We start from the raw sequence: 13,839 nt of genomic DNA, 5'->3' as shown, positions 1-13,839 counted from the left end.
ATTAGTGTGGCTTTTCTTTTTCCTGAAGTACTGCTGCCCTGAAATGGTTGAATTCCTCAAGAAAGGAAAATCTCTGGAACCTGAACCAAATATTCAGCCTACAAAGCCTCCATCTCCAGAAAAAACTGCAGCTGTTGCTTCACCACCCTCCTCCACACCTATCCCTGCATTGTCTCCACCCGCTAAAGCTCCAGAGCAAAGTGAAAATGCAGGTGACTCGTCCCAGAGCAAACTCATCATGTTGGTAGATGATTTCTACTATGGCAGGGATGGCGGCAAAGTGACTCAGCTTTTGAACTTCCCCAAGGTTCCAACATCCTTCCGGTGTCCACACTGCACCAAGAGGCTAAAGAACAACATACGGTAAGAGGAATGCCACATGCCCCTATAACAATACCTCGCAGTTCTTGAATCTGCACGTCTCAAAGTGAGTTACTATGTCAATCAATTAAGTTCCAAAGCCCCCCTGATAGGGTAGGTAAGTCACAAACAGAGGCATGGAGAGGTGAAGTGATTTGCCCATGATCACACAATGAGTCAGTGGCAGAGCTGGGAACTGAACCCAGAATTCTTTTGGCTAGAACAGGGTTCCCAAACTTTTTTCCTTGAGGCCCTCCTGCAGCTGCAATAGGCACTGCGGCCGACTATTAGCACTTCTTGCTGCTTTCCAGGAGGTGGGACCCGGGGTTGGAGGTATGACTTGAGCTGTTCAGGGGCAGCTGAACCTTTAAATTATGCCCTTCCCGCTATCAGTGTATACAGTTTGATAGTGCTCCCTCCCCTCGGGGTGATCAAATGGGAAATCAGGCAAGGGGCTGTTTAACATGTAGCGTGGCTGCCACATGTCTGTCAGGGAGAGGGCACCGTGGAGCGTGCACGGCCCCTCGCCTCAGCAGGGAGCAGGGCCAGCAAAAGAGTGAAGGGGCCAGGCAGGGCCAGCCAGCCCCCACTGACACCCTCCACCTCTGCAGACCACTGAGTGCCTTGAGCTTGTCACGTGGCAGCCTTGCCCCAGTCACCCGCCCAGCACCCTTGTGCGCTTCACAGGCAGCCCCTGTCCGGGAACAAGAGAGAGGTTCGGGGGCCCCCAATGCTGGGCAAAGGCAGGCACTCGGGTTGGGCCCGGCCATTATCTGTGATGGTCATTGTCCAGGAGGAAACAGAGCAGCACTGCTGTGCCCTGGTTATTGGGGGAGCCGTGGAGCTGATACTCCAGGAGGCCCGACGGCCATGGATTATGGGGGTACAGTGGCTTGGAGCAGGAACAGCCACAAACCCACCAGCCACCCTGGGAGCTGCCACCTCTCTGGGCCAGCCCCTTCTCTCCCGCCGCACAACGGCTCCACATCGCCCTCTGCCACCCTCTGTGGGTGCTGAGCTCCTCCGGCACTGAGCAGGGGCCATCACTAGCTGCCACTTTGTCACTGTCTGCTTCACAAACTCCAGTGTCCTCTCCAAACTCCGCCCATGGCTGTGCCAGTAGACCACCCAGGACTGTCTGGTGGGCCACGGCCCACAGTTTGGGAACCTCTGGGCTAGAATAACGGAATCCTGAGTCCTAATAGAACTTTTAACACCTGTAATTTCTGATTAACTCACCACTAGTCCAGTCCCTAGAACCCATGATAGAGTATTCTCCACTGCTTTATCCAGTTGAGTTTGAACATGAGAGCTGAAGAGAAGAGGTAATTTCCTGTTTGTGGAACAGATTGTACAATGCACAAGAAGTCTCTCTAGTATCTTATTGCTACAATAGTTAGTATTAAAATTTGACTTTGAGCTAATATGCTTTGTCATGGCAGATGGAGAATTTTAGTTGTTATCCTCTTGATGCTGCTCCTTCAGTGGGCAGTTAGAGAGCAGAGTCAGATGTATCCTGCTATCCAGGGGCTGAATAAGCTGCTGTTGAAGCATCTCTGGGCCACAGAGTGAGGAATGTTATGTCCATCTCTTTGATGGAGGAGAGTTCCTGTCATGTCAGGCCTGGTTTTAGTAGGGTTAGTGAGAAGAGAGTATCTTAATGCTATGCCAAAAATGCAGTTATTTTATTAGCTATTTGAAAATAAGTGTTTTTGCTACTAGTGAAAGCAATGCCAAAATAACCAATGTAAAAGTGTCTGGTTCACACCATTTCTAGGGTTGATATGGATGCGAATGTTTTTGGATTTATGTTCACATACACTCTGCTCTCCTTCAGGTTTATGAATCATATGAAACACCATGTTGAACTAGATCAGCAGAATGGGGAGGTAGATGTCCATACTATCTGCCAGCACTGTTACAGGCAGTTCTCCACCCCCTTCCAGCTGCAGTGCCACCTAGAGAATGTTCACAGTCCCTATGAATCAACCAGTAAGTGGTGGTAGCAGGGGGTTTGTTTGTTTATTTCAGGATTTCAGTGTAAGTCTCTGGAGAAAGAGTTCTATCCGTCCTGGGACCATGCCATCATGATGCAGGGTGTGATGTGGGGTTACATGGAATTACATTTTCTTGCATGCCTGCAAAAGTTCAAACTAAACTGTAGTATTAGTCCAAAGTGATTTCATTGTCAAGGACATTTTAAAGATCCAAAACAATCATAATCAGATGATGTTTAGGTTCTGATATGAACCTCCTAAAGGAATGAAATTCTGAGCTAAGGTAACTCCATGGAGCTTTTATTGGGGCTTGTTGTTTATTCTTTTAAACAGTAAAATTAATCTAGTGCAGGTGAAAGCAGACTGAAGTCCTCAGTTTATACACATGTGTTTCCCCACACCATGCCCACCAGTGCCACCTTGTGGGATGAGAAAGTTCAGGTACTATGCCTTACTCAATCTCTTGTAACTTTTCAACCGTCTTAAAACCTGATGACTAGTCATTGTTTATACCTTTCTTTGGACAGTGGTAGTCGTTCTACATCTTGCATGCATTTTGTGGTTAGTATATTGCTAAAATATCTGTCACAGCAATTTCAAAACATGCCAAATGTTATGCTTAGTAAAATTCCACTCCTTAAAGTTAGCTTTATTTTATCTGCAAAGCATGATGGGATTGTTGTTTCCACACAAGTCTTAGGTTCTTTCTTTGGCCTGTTCTAAATGTCAACAGGACACTTTTCAGAGTAGCAACTGTGTTAGTCTGTATCCGCAAAAAGAAAATGGACACTTGTCCATTAGAAGCTTAGAATCATAGAAGATTAGGGTTGGAAGAGACCTCAGGAGGTCATCTAGTCCAAACCCCTGCTCAAAGCAGGACCAACACCAACTAAATCATCCCAGCCAGGGCTTTGTCAAGCCAGCCATTAAAAACCTCTGTGGATGGAGATTCTACCACTGCCCTAGGTAACCCATTCCAGTGCTTCACCACCCTCCTAGAGAAAGAGTTTTTCCTAATATCCAACCTAGACCTCCCCCACTGCAACTTGAGACCATTGCTCCTTGTTCTGTCACCTGCCACCACTTAGAACAGCCTAGCTCCATCCTCTTTGGAACCCCCTTCAGGTAGTTGAAGGCTGCTATAAAATCCCCCCTCACTCTTCTCTTCTGCAGACTAAATAAGCCCAGTTCCTTCAGCCTCTCCTCATAAATCATGTGCCCCAGCCCCCTAATCATTTTCTTTGCCCTCTGCTGGACCCTCTCCAATTTGTTCACGTTCTTTCTGTAGTGGGGGAATCAAAACTGGGCACAGTACTCCGGATGTGGCCTCACCTGTGCCGAAAAGAGGGGAATAATCACTTCCCTGGATCTGCTGGCAATGCTTCTACTAATGCAGCCCAATATGCCGCTAGCCTTCTTGGCAGCAAGGCACACTGTTGACTCATATCCAGCTTTTCGTCCACTGTAATCCCCAGTTCTTTTCTGCAGAACTGCCGCTTAGCCAATCAGTCCCCAGTCTGTAGCAGTGCCTGGGATTCTTCCATCCTAAGTGCAGGACTCTGCACTTGTTCTTGTTGAACCTCATCAGATTTCTTATAGCCCAATCCTCCAATTTGTGTAGGTCACTCTGGACCCTATCCCTACCCTTCAGCTTATGTACATCTCCCCCCAGCTTAGTGTCATCCGCAAACTTGCTGAGGGTGCGATCTATCCCATCATCCAGATCATTAATGAAGATATTGAACAAAACCTGCCCCAGGACAGACCCCTGGGACACGCCGCTTGATACCGGCTGCCAACTAGACATCGAGCCATTGATCTCTACCTGTTGAGCCCGATGATCTAGCCAGCTTTCTATTTACCTTATAGTCCATTCATCCAATCCATACTTTTTAACTTGCTGGCAAGAATACTGTGGGAGACTGTATCAAAAGCTTTGCTAAAGTCAAGATATATCACGTCCACCACTTTCCCCATAGCCACAAAGCCAGTTATCTCATCATAGAAGGCAATCGGGTTGGTCAGGCATGACTTTCCTTTGGTGAATCCATGTTGACTATCCCTGATCACCTTCCTCTCCTCCAAGTGGTTCAAAATGGATTCCTTGTGGACTTGCTCCATGATTTTTCCAGAGACTGAGGTGAGGCTGACCGATCTGTAGTTCCCCAGATTCTCCTTCTTCCTTTTTTTTTAAAGATGGGCACTATATTTGCCTTTTTCCAGTCATCCAGGACCTCCCCCAGTCGCCACGAGTTTTCAGAGATAATGGCCAATGGCTCTGCAGTCACATCAGCCAACTCCCTCAGCACCCTTGGATGCATTGCATCCAGCTCCATGGACTTGTGCATGTCCAACTTTTCTAAATAGTCCTTAACCTGTTCTTTCACCACTGAGGGCTGCTCACCTCCTCCCCATACTGTGCTGCTCAGTGCAGCAGTCTGGGAGCTGACCTTGTTTGTGAAGACCGAGGCAAAAAAAGCATTGAATACTTCAGCCTTTTCCACATCATCTGTCACTAGATTGCCTCCCCCATTCAGTAAGGGTCCCACACTTTCCCTGACTCCTTCTTGTTGCTAACATTCCTGTAGAAACCTTTCTTGTTACCCTTGACATCCCTTGCTAGGTGCCACTCCAGCTGCATGCTCGAGCAATATTTTTATACTCCTCCCTAGTCATCTGTCCAAATTTCCACTTCTTGTAAGCTTCCTTTTTGTGTTTAAGCTCACTGAAGATTTCTCTGTTAAGCCAAGCTGGTCACCTGCCATATTTGCTATTCTTTCTGCACATCGGGATGGCTTGTTTCTGCGCCCTCAGTAAGGCTTCTTTAAAATACAGCCAGCTCTCCTGGACTCCTTTTGCCTCATATTAACCTTCCAGGGGATCCCTGAGGGAGTCAAAGTATGCTTTTCTGAAGTCCAGGGTATGTATTCTGCTACTCTCCTTTCTTCCTTTTGTCAGGATCCTGAACTCGACCATCTCATGGTCAGGGCTGCCCAGATTGCCACCCAATTCTACTTCCCCTACCAATTCTTCCCTATTTGCAAACAGCAGGTCAAGAGGAGCACAGCCCCTGGTTGGTTCCTCCAGCACTTGCACCAGGAAGTCCCCAGCACTCTCTAAAAACTGTGCACTGCTCTGTTGCTCTCCCAGCAGATGTTAGGGAGATTGAAGTCCCCCATGAGGAACCAGGGCCTGTGATCTGGAAACTACTGTTAGTTGTCTGAAGAAAGCCTCCTCTACCTCATTCTCCTGGTCTGGTGGTCTATAGCAGACGCCCACCATGACATCACCCTTGTTGCTGTCGCTTCTAAACTTAACCCAAAGACTCTCAACAGACTTTTCTCCGGTTTCCTATTGGAAGCTCTGAGCAATCATACTGCTCCCTTACATACAGTGCAACTCCTCCACCTTTTCTCTCCCACCAGTCCTTCCTGAACAGTTTATACCCATCCATGACAGTGCTCCAGTCATGTGAGTTACCCCACCAAGTCTCTGTTATTCCAAGCTTAGTTGTGACCTTCCAAATTCATTTCACATAGGGGTTACCAAATAGACTTCAGATGATGATAAACTAATCTGATCAAAAATGTACTTTGGAAACAGTGCAGCATTGGCCTGGGCCAAAGGAAATGGAGCTTTTCCATGTTCTTTGATGACTCAGTTTTACTCCTTGCTCAGTTGGTTTTGGTGATGCCTTCCAGAAGATGCTGAGAGTAGATATAGATAGATATATTTAAATCACATGCCCCAGATCCAAGAGGCGAGAACAAGTAATATTTTGCTTCCTTTAAAGGGATTATATTATCTGATTTCAAAGTCCTTCACTGCAACCTTTGTGTTGTGGGGGTTTTAACTGTTACTTTGCTTTTCCTTCCTGTTACAGCGAAGTGCAAGATTTGTGAATGGGCATTTGAGAGTGAACCAATGTTCTTGCAGCATATGAAGGATACCCACAAGCCTGGAGAAATGCCCTACGTTTGTCAGGTATTACACACATTTTAAACTCTGTGCTTTAGACTGTTTCTGTGAAGTCCAGGAGGAGGTCTGGAACTTTCCAGCAAAGCATTTAAATAGGTGATTAGTCCCACTGGAGTCAGTGCTGAGGGAGCAGACACTAGTAGTTTGCATTGAGGGCCTGGAGATGGGTGCCTTTTCAGGAAAGAGAAGCTGTCACTCTAGAGGAGGAGATAAGGCTCTGTCACTCACTCATTACATCCCTAGTTGCTGTCTAACCCTGAGATCAGTGCTTGCATCCACTCTAAAGATGCTACCCTTCATAAATTGGCCCCACTGCTGCCTGTCCAATGAGAAAAGGAAAAGAATAAGAAACTTCTAAAATGTAACTTCTTTCAGTGTGACATAGGGCCTGAGTGAATTGTTCTATCTGACATACTGTGACTTGCTTTTCAGTAACTACCTATTATTCCTGTTCGCACTGTTACTCCCTTTCTTCTTTTTAGATTGGATGGATAGTGTCATTAACTGCTAATTTTATAACCATCTGAAAGAACAGAATTCTCAGGAGAGATCTGTTCTCAGAACTATTAATTTTAAGAGTATGTAGTCTCTTCAAAAAAAATCTAAGTGGCTTATTTTTATTCTTTATGGGTATCCCCCAGTAAACCCTGATGTTCCCCCCAACGCCTCAAGATACCTCTCTCTTCTTGTAGCCCTCTATTCTGAGTGATGAAGACTGCATAAGATTTACTTCCATTCAGAGCTCATTACTCCTCAGGTGCTCAGGAACCATGGTTATGGTTGCCATATAAGAATCTACCTAGATTGACCAGCCCCATTTTTATCTGATAGAGATCACTCACTGTTAGGTCTCACTTCCTGTTAGATCTCCCTTCCTGCTTACTTCAGATAAGTTCATTCAGTAACTTAAAGGGGGTGTAGGTTAGCAGCTGCTTAGATGCTTCAGTGAAAGTAACCATATACTACAGTGATAGATGTGATATAAATTCCTAGATTACTTCCATGTTAATTGTTTGCATTTGTCCTTCCCCAGGTCTGTCAGTATCGTTCGTCGCTTTACTCTGAAGTGGATAGCCATTTCCGAATGATCCACGAGGACACACGGCACCTGCTCTGTCCTTATTGCCTGAAAGTCTTTAAGAATGGCAATGCCTTCCAGCAGCATTTCATGAGGCACCAGGTAACCCAAGTACGGAGTTAGGTTTATATTCTTCGCAACTTTTTGGTTAAAATGGTTCACTTTTCACAGAGACTTCATTGGGAATGGAGCACATGCTTAAAGCTGAATCAGGGCCTGAAACAGGCGATGTGCCCACTTCATCACACACACACACACACACACACACACACACACACACACACACACACACACACACACACACACACACACACACACACACACACACACACACACACACACACACACACACACACACACACACACGACTATGCCTCAGCTATGATTAGCACAAATATCCTGTGTTTTCCATGTCGGTATTTGTTTCCACTTTGTAATTAACAAAGATTGTTGGTGGGTGATATCAGCCCTTTATCCTTCTGGGTGAAAGTTCAGATTCCAGAAAATAAATTCCATCCCACAGACCACGTTTTGTACAGCTGTTGGGAAGCTCTATTTCCATATCAGTTGCCTAGAATGGTGACCTCTTTTAAGTGTGAGTAGTTCTAAGCGTACTTATAAATTATATAAAGTTAGTGCTCTTGGCAGGTAGCAGATTGACAACCCTGGCAGCCCTTAGTTTACCCACAGAACAGGTATAGGGTAGGCATTGGAAAGGCAAGCAGCTTCTATGTGCTACTCTGCCAGTGTGCCTCAGCCGTGACTTGGAGAAAACCCCCTCTAGGAGAAAGAGAAGAGTTCATTTTTCTTGACCCTGCAGTTCTTGGTGCCTTTGCTGATAAAGGGACCAATTGCTGGGGTGAAGGTGATTTTATGATGTGGACACGTTACCCACTGGAAATGGAACAAACACCACCAGTAACTATTTTTAATACAGCATTTTCAAATGGCACCTAAACATGGCTGGACTTGAGGTCAAGGGAATAAAAGAAAGAGAAGCCATTGTTTTGGTTTTTTTAAATAAATAAAGTAAACCACCCAAGAACCTACCCTTTTTGCCTCCACTCTCCAAAATTAAAAATTCCTTTTTTATTTTGCTTTAGAAGAAGAGTGTTTATCACTGTAACAAGTGTCGGCTGCAATTCCTATTCGCCAAGGATAAAATTGAACACAAGCTGCAGCACCACAAAACTTTCCGAAAGCCGAAGCAGCTAGAAGGACTGAAACCTGGAACCAAGGTAAGGGATCCAAGTTAAACAGCAGCCCTTGCTGCTCCTCCTACGTTTTCTCAGAAGTATATCAACAGTATCAATATGTACCTCCTAAAAATTCCAGCAGCATTTTTCTACCAGTTTTTACTAGATTCCATAAAACAGGTGTTTGCAGAATGTGCATCACTTCAGATCTCCACCTGTTGGAACAGATTGATTCCACCTGCTATTCCATGTTAAGTTGAGCAGACCATTGCAAAGCTGAGGAGCAGAGATCAGGAGTGGGGCAGCACGTGTCTTAAGATATGCAAAGCTGAGGTATCTGTCATTTGCTGCAGGTTACAATTAGAGCATCTAGAGGACAGCCGCGGACAGTGCCAGTATCTTCGTCTGATGCGCCACAGGGCACCTTGCAGGAAGCCACTCCACTGACGACTTCTACGGACCCCCAGCCCATCTTCCTGTACCCACCCGTCCAGAGGAACATCCAGAAGAGAGCAGTCAAGAAAATGTCAGAACTTCTTGCTAAGTTTCAAACTAAAAGGTTGTTAAAGAAAATGCAGTCAGCTATGTTATGCCACCATTGATGGCAGTCTGCTCCTCGGCACTGTGCAGTTTCGGCTTGTCCACTGCCAGGAAGAACTATCATGCCAGGAGAAGCCAGCTTTCCACAAGACCAGGATTAAGTCAAATGATTTAAACAATTTTTTTTTTTTTTTTAATTTTCTCTTTTGTGGGGTTTTCCCTGTAGAGAGCCCAGAGGAGCCTCCCTCTTTCTCTTCCCCCTCTCATCCTGTCTCCCTTAGAGGTCCCACACTGCAGCCTTAATTTTTCTGGTTAGGGCAGTCCATTGTATTTGAGTACATGGCATAAGAGAGTGATTCCTTAACGAGGTGTCACAAATGGTGAAACTAAAGCCTAACGCTAAGAAAATCTATGTAGCTAGGGCTGAAAGTATAGGTCAGAGGAGATTATTTTGACTGCAATTTTTTCTGGAAGTTTGCCTCTGTCAATGATAGTCTTCACTGTTTGCTGGTTAGCTTTGTCTTTTGTGTCTGCCAGCCTGAAAGGGTTTGTAGTAACAGAAATTGTAACTCCACAAGGTATCTGTACAGCCACTGATGAGAGTGTCCCCTTTCATCTGCAGGAGTGTTCTGGGGAGGCAGACGTGCTTGGAGTGCAGCTTCGAAATCCCAGATTTCCCAAACCACTTTCCTACCTACGTCCACTGTTCGCTGTGTCGTTATAGCACTTGCTGCTCCAGAGCTTATGCCAACCATATGATCAAGTAGGTGTAAAAGGACTCTCTAGAAAAGCAAACCTCTCTAATACACTGGAACCCCCTCCCCCTTAGATTGACATTCTCCTTTACTGGGGGATCAGTAAGTTCCAGTTCACTAGAAGTGGGTTATAGGGCAGTGTGCATGTGGTTTGTATCAATGGTACAATGGGTGGTAATGGGTTTCTTTATACACCTAAATGATTTGAGCGAACAGTTGAGGGCAAATGCTGGATGAGGATTAATCTCAGTGGATTTCAGTTCACATAAGGGACATCCACAGACACACGCATCCCGACTCCTTTTAATTTGTCAGCCACTTAGAAATACCCCATCTAACTTTTGCAGTTGCCCTCCCCATTCAGAATCAGGATTTGGTGATCCTGCTCTAGACCATTGGGCCTAAAAACCTCTCCAAGTTCTTGAGCATCAGTGACTGTGATAAATAACATTACTAGGTGAGAACTGTCATTAACTGCCACCTGGTGCAAATCGCTGAGAGGTGTGGGTTTCAGAGCAGGGATATTGCTGTCTTGCTCCTAAAAAAGGTTCAAGTATATAGTTCATTGAAAGATGTAGTTAATCACACAAGCTTACAGATCCTGGAAAACAATAGATGGATGCAGCACGGTTGCCCCCAGAACCAGGGTCAAGCAGTTTAATCAGGGATAGGAATCCCATTCCCCTGAAACCTTAATTGAAAGATAGGGAAACTTACAACAGAATGGTTCTAAAATAGGATCAGGTTTCTCTGAATAAGTGTGCATGATTTTTTGTCTGGCCTAAATATGCAGAATAATCCTGAGCCTCTAGTAAATATGTTTGTTTTTTATCTTACAGCAACCACGTTCCTCGGAAGAGTCCAAAATACTTGGCCTTGTTTAAAAACTATACTGCCTGGTAATGCCAAACTTGATTACATCTTATTTTAATTTCCTAACCATCTAAAGTGATTTATTTTCTGATCTTCTAACTCTGCCATCTTCTGTAATTATCCACTTTCTCAAGAAGATCCAATATATTTTTTCTGTAATAGCAAAAAGGTGTTTAAACAGAGCACAAGATCCTGGGTCTTACTTTACCCTGGATAACCTGCAACTCCTAATGACTTCTTAGGGCAGGTCTACACTACAGCTTGGATCGAGGCTCTCAGATCGATCCTCTGGCAGTCAATTTAGTGGGTCTAGTGAAGACCCGCCAAATCGACAGCAGATTGCTGTCCAGTCGACCCCTGTACTCTACCCTCAACGAGAAGAGTAAGGTAAGTCGATGCGAGAGTTTCTCCCGTCGACCCCCTGCAGTGTAGACCCCGCGGTAACTTGACCTAAGTTACGTCAACTCCAGCTACATTATTCACGTAGCTGGAGTTGCATAGCGTAGGTTGACTTACCGCAGTAGTGTAGACATAGCCTTAGTGTGAGCTAACTTCATGTGGCACATAATGGGAAATGCACTTATGCAGTTGAAGGCAGAATTTGGTCATAAGAATGGCCATACTAGGTCAGATCAATTATATGTCGCAGACCCGTATCCTGTCTTCCAATAGTGGCCAATGCCAGAAGCTTCAGAAGGAGTGAACAGAACAAGGCACTTTACTGAGTGATCCACACCCTGTCATCCAGTCCCAGCTTCTTTTAGGACACCCAGAGCATGAGATTGCATCCCTGACCCTCTTAGTTAATAGCCATCGATGGATCTATCCTCCAGGAACTTTATCTGATTCTTTTTTTAATTCAGTTATACTTTTGGCCTTTACCACATCCCCTGGCAATGACTTCCCCAGGTTGACTGTGTGGTATGTGAAGAAGTACTTCCTTATGGTTGTTTTAAATCTGCTGCCTATTACTGACCCCTGGTTCTTGTGTTATGTGGAGGGGTGAATAACACATCCTTACTCGCTTTCTCCACACCATTCATGATTTTCTAAACCTCTATCATATCTCCCCTCAGTTGTCTCTTTTCCAGGCTGAACAGTCCTGTCTTTTTAATCTCTCCTCACATGAAAGCTGTACCATCCCCCTAATAATTTTTGTTTCCCTTCTGTGTACTTTTTCCAATTCTAATCTATCTTTTATCAGATGGGATGACCATAACTGCACGCAGTATTCAAAGTATGGGCATACCATGTTTTTATATATGGTGGTATTATGATATTTTTTGTCTTATTATCTATCCGTTTTCTGATGGTTCCCAGCATTCTGTTAGGTTTTTTGACTGGCGCACATTGAACAGATGTTTTCAGAAAACTATCCATGATAACTCCCAAGATTGATTTCTTGTGTGGTAACAGCTAATTTAGACACCATCATTTTGTATGTATACTTGGAATTATGTCTTCCAGTGTGCATTACTTTGCATTTATCAACATTGAATATCATCTGCCATTTTGTTGCCCAGTCACCCAGTTTCGTGAGGTCACTTTGTAACTCTTTGCAGTCTGCTTTGGACCTAACTGTCTGGAGTAATTTTGTATCATCTGAAAATTTTGCCAACTCACTGTTTTACCTTTTTTTCCTAATCATTTGTGACTGTTAAACAGCACTAGTCCCAGTACGGATCTTTGGGGGACCTTGCTGTTTACCTTTCTCCACTGTGAAAACTGATAATTTAGTCCTACTCTTTGTTTTCTATCTTTTAACCAATCACTGATCCAGGAGAGGAACTTGCCTCTTTTTCCCATGACTGCTTACTTTGCTTAAGAGCCTTTGATGAGGGACCTTGTCAAAGGCTTTCTGAAAGGCAAAGTACGCTATGTGCACTAGATCACCCTTGTCCATATGTTTGTTGACCCTGTCCCCAAAGAAGTCTGATAGATTGGTGAGGCATGATTTCCCTTTACAAAAGCTGTATTGGTTCTTCCCCAACGTATCATGTTCATCTATGTGTCTGATAATTCTGTTCTTTACTGTAGTTTAAACTATTTTGCTGGTACTGAAGTTAGGCTTACCAGACTGTAATTGCCAGAATTGGCTCTGGCGTCTTTTTTAAAAATTGGCATCACATTAGCTCTCCACCACTCATCTGGCACAGAGGTTGATTTAAATGATAGGTTACATATCATAATTAGTAGTTCTGCAATTTCATATTTGAGCTCCCTCAGAAATCTGGTCCTGGTGACTTATTTCTTTTTAAAGAATTTGTTCCAAAACCTCCTCTACTGACACCTCAATCTGGGACAGTTCCTCATATTTGTCATCTAAAAAAAATGGCTCAGGTGTGGGTATCTCCCTTACATCCTCTCCAGTGAAGACCGATGCAGAGAATTCATTTAGCTTCTCATCAGTGACCTTGTCTTCCTTGAGTGCATCTTTAGCACCTCAGTTGTCCAGTGGCCCTGCTGATTGTTTGGCTAGCTTCTTGCTTCTGATGTACTTGAAAATTTTTTTTTACTTTTAGTTCTTGTCTTTTGCTAGTTGTTCTTTAAATTCTTTTTGACCTGCCTAATTATGCTTGACTTGCAAGGATGTATGTTCCTTTCTGTTTTCTTCACTAGAAGTTGACTTTCAGTTTTTAAAAGATGTCTTTTTGTCTTTAACCGCCTCTTTTACTCTGTTGTTTAGCCATGGTGGTTTTTTTCTGGTCCTTGTACTGTTTTTTGGGAGCGGGGATACATTTAGTTTGAGCCTCTATTATGGTGTTTTTTTAAAAAATTTCCATGCAGCTTGCACACATTTCACTTTTGTGACTGTTTCTTTTAATTTCCATTTAACTAGCCTCCTCATTTTTGTGTAGTTCCCCTTTTTGAGGTTAAGTGCTACTGTGGTGGATTTCTTAGGTATTTTCTCCCCTACAAGGATGTAAATTTAATTACATTGTGGTTGATATTGCCAAGTGGTTCAGCTATATTTGCCTCTTGGACCAGATCCAGTCTTCCTCTTAGAACTAAATCAAGAATTGCTTCTCCCCTCGTGGGTTCCAGGACTAGCTGCTCCAAGA

General features: G+C 44.2%; 1 protein-coding gene across 41 annotated transcripts in view; it reads left to right on the top strand.

Annotated features, from left to right (window-relative positions):
• POGZ (pogo transposable element derived with ZNF domain) overlaps positions 1 to 13,839 on the top strand; it is a 59,145-nt gene that overhangs the window by 41,018 nt on the left and 4,288 nt on the right. For 15 of the 41 annotated variants that reach the window (XM_007068117.4, XM_043535490.1, XM_007068116.4 and 12 more), the window contains 8 exons: positions 29 to 363; positions 2,198 to 2,352; positions 6,241 to 6,341; positions 7,369 to 7,515; positions 8,517 to 8,651; positions 8,963 to 9,135; positions 9,772 to 9,912; positions 10,744 to 10,803. In XM_007068117.4, coding sequence (XP_007068179.1) covers positions 29 to 363; positions 2,198 to 2,352; positions 6,241 to 6,341; positions 7,369 to 7,515; positions 8,517 to 8,651; positions 8,963 to 9,135; positions 9,772 to 9,912; positions 10,744 to 10,803 — 1,247 coding nt within the window. Of the gene's footprint in view, positions 1 to 28; positions 364 to 2,197; positions 2,353 to 6,240; positions 6,342 to 7,368; positions 7,525 to 8,516; positions 8,652 to 8,962; positions 9,169 to 9,771; positions 9,913 to 10,743; positions 10,804 to 13,839 lie in introns of all 41 variants that reach the window. The other 26 variants (XM_037883070.2, XM_037883069.2, XM_043535485.1 and 23 more) reach the window with 3 other exon arrangements.

Source organism: Chelonia mydas, chromosome 24 (assembly GCF_015237465.2).
Source record: "Chelonia mydas isolate rCheMyd1 chromosome 24, rCheMyd1.pri.v2, whole genome shotgun sequence".
NCBI classification, from domain to species: domain Eukaryota; kingdom Metazoa; phylum Chordata; order Testudines; family Cheloniidae; genus Chelonia; species Chelonia mydas.
This window is presented reverse-complemented; position numbering and strand designations above follow the sequence as displayed.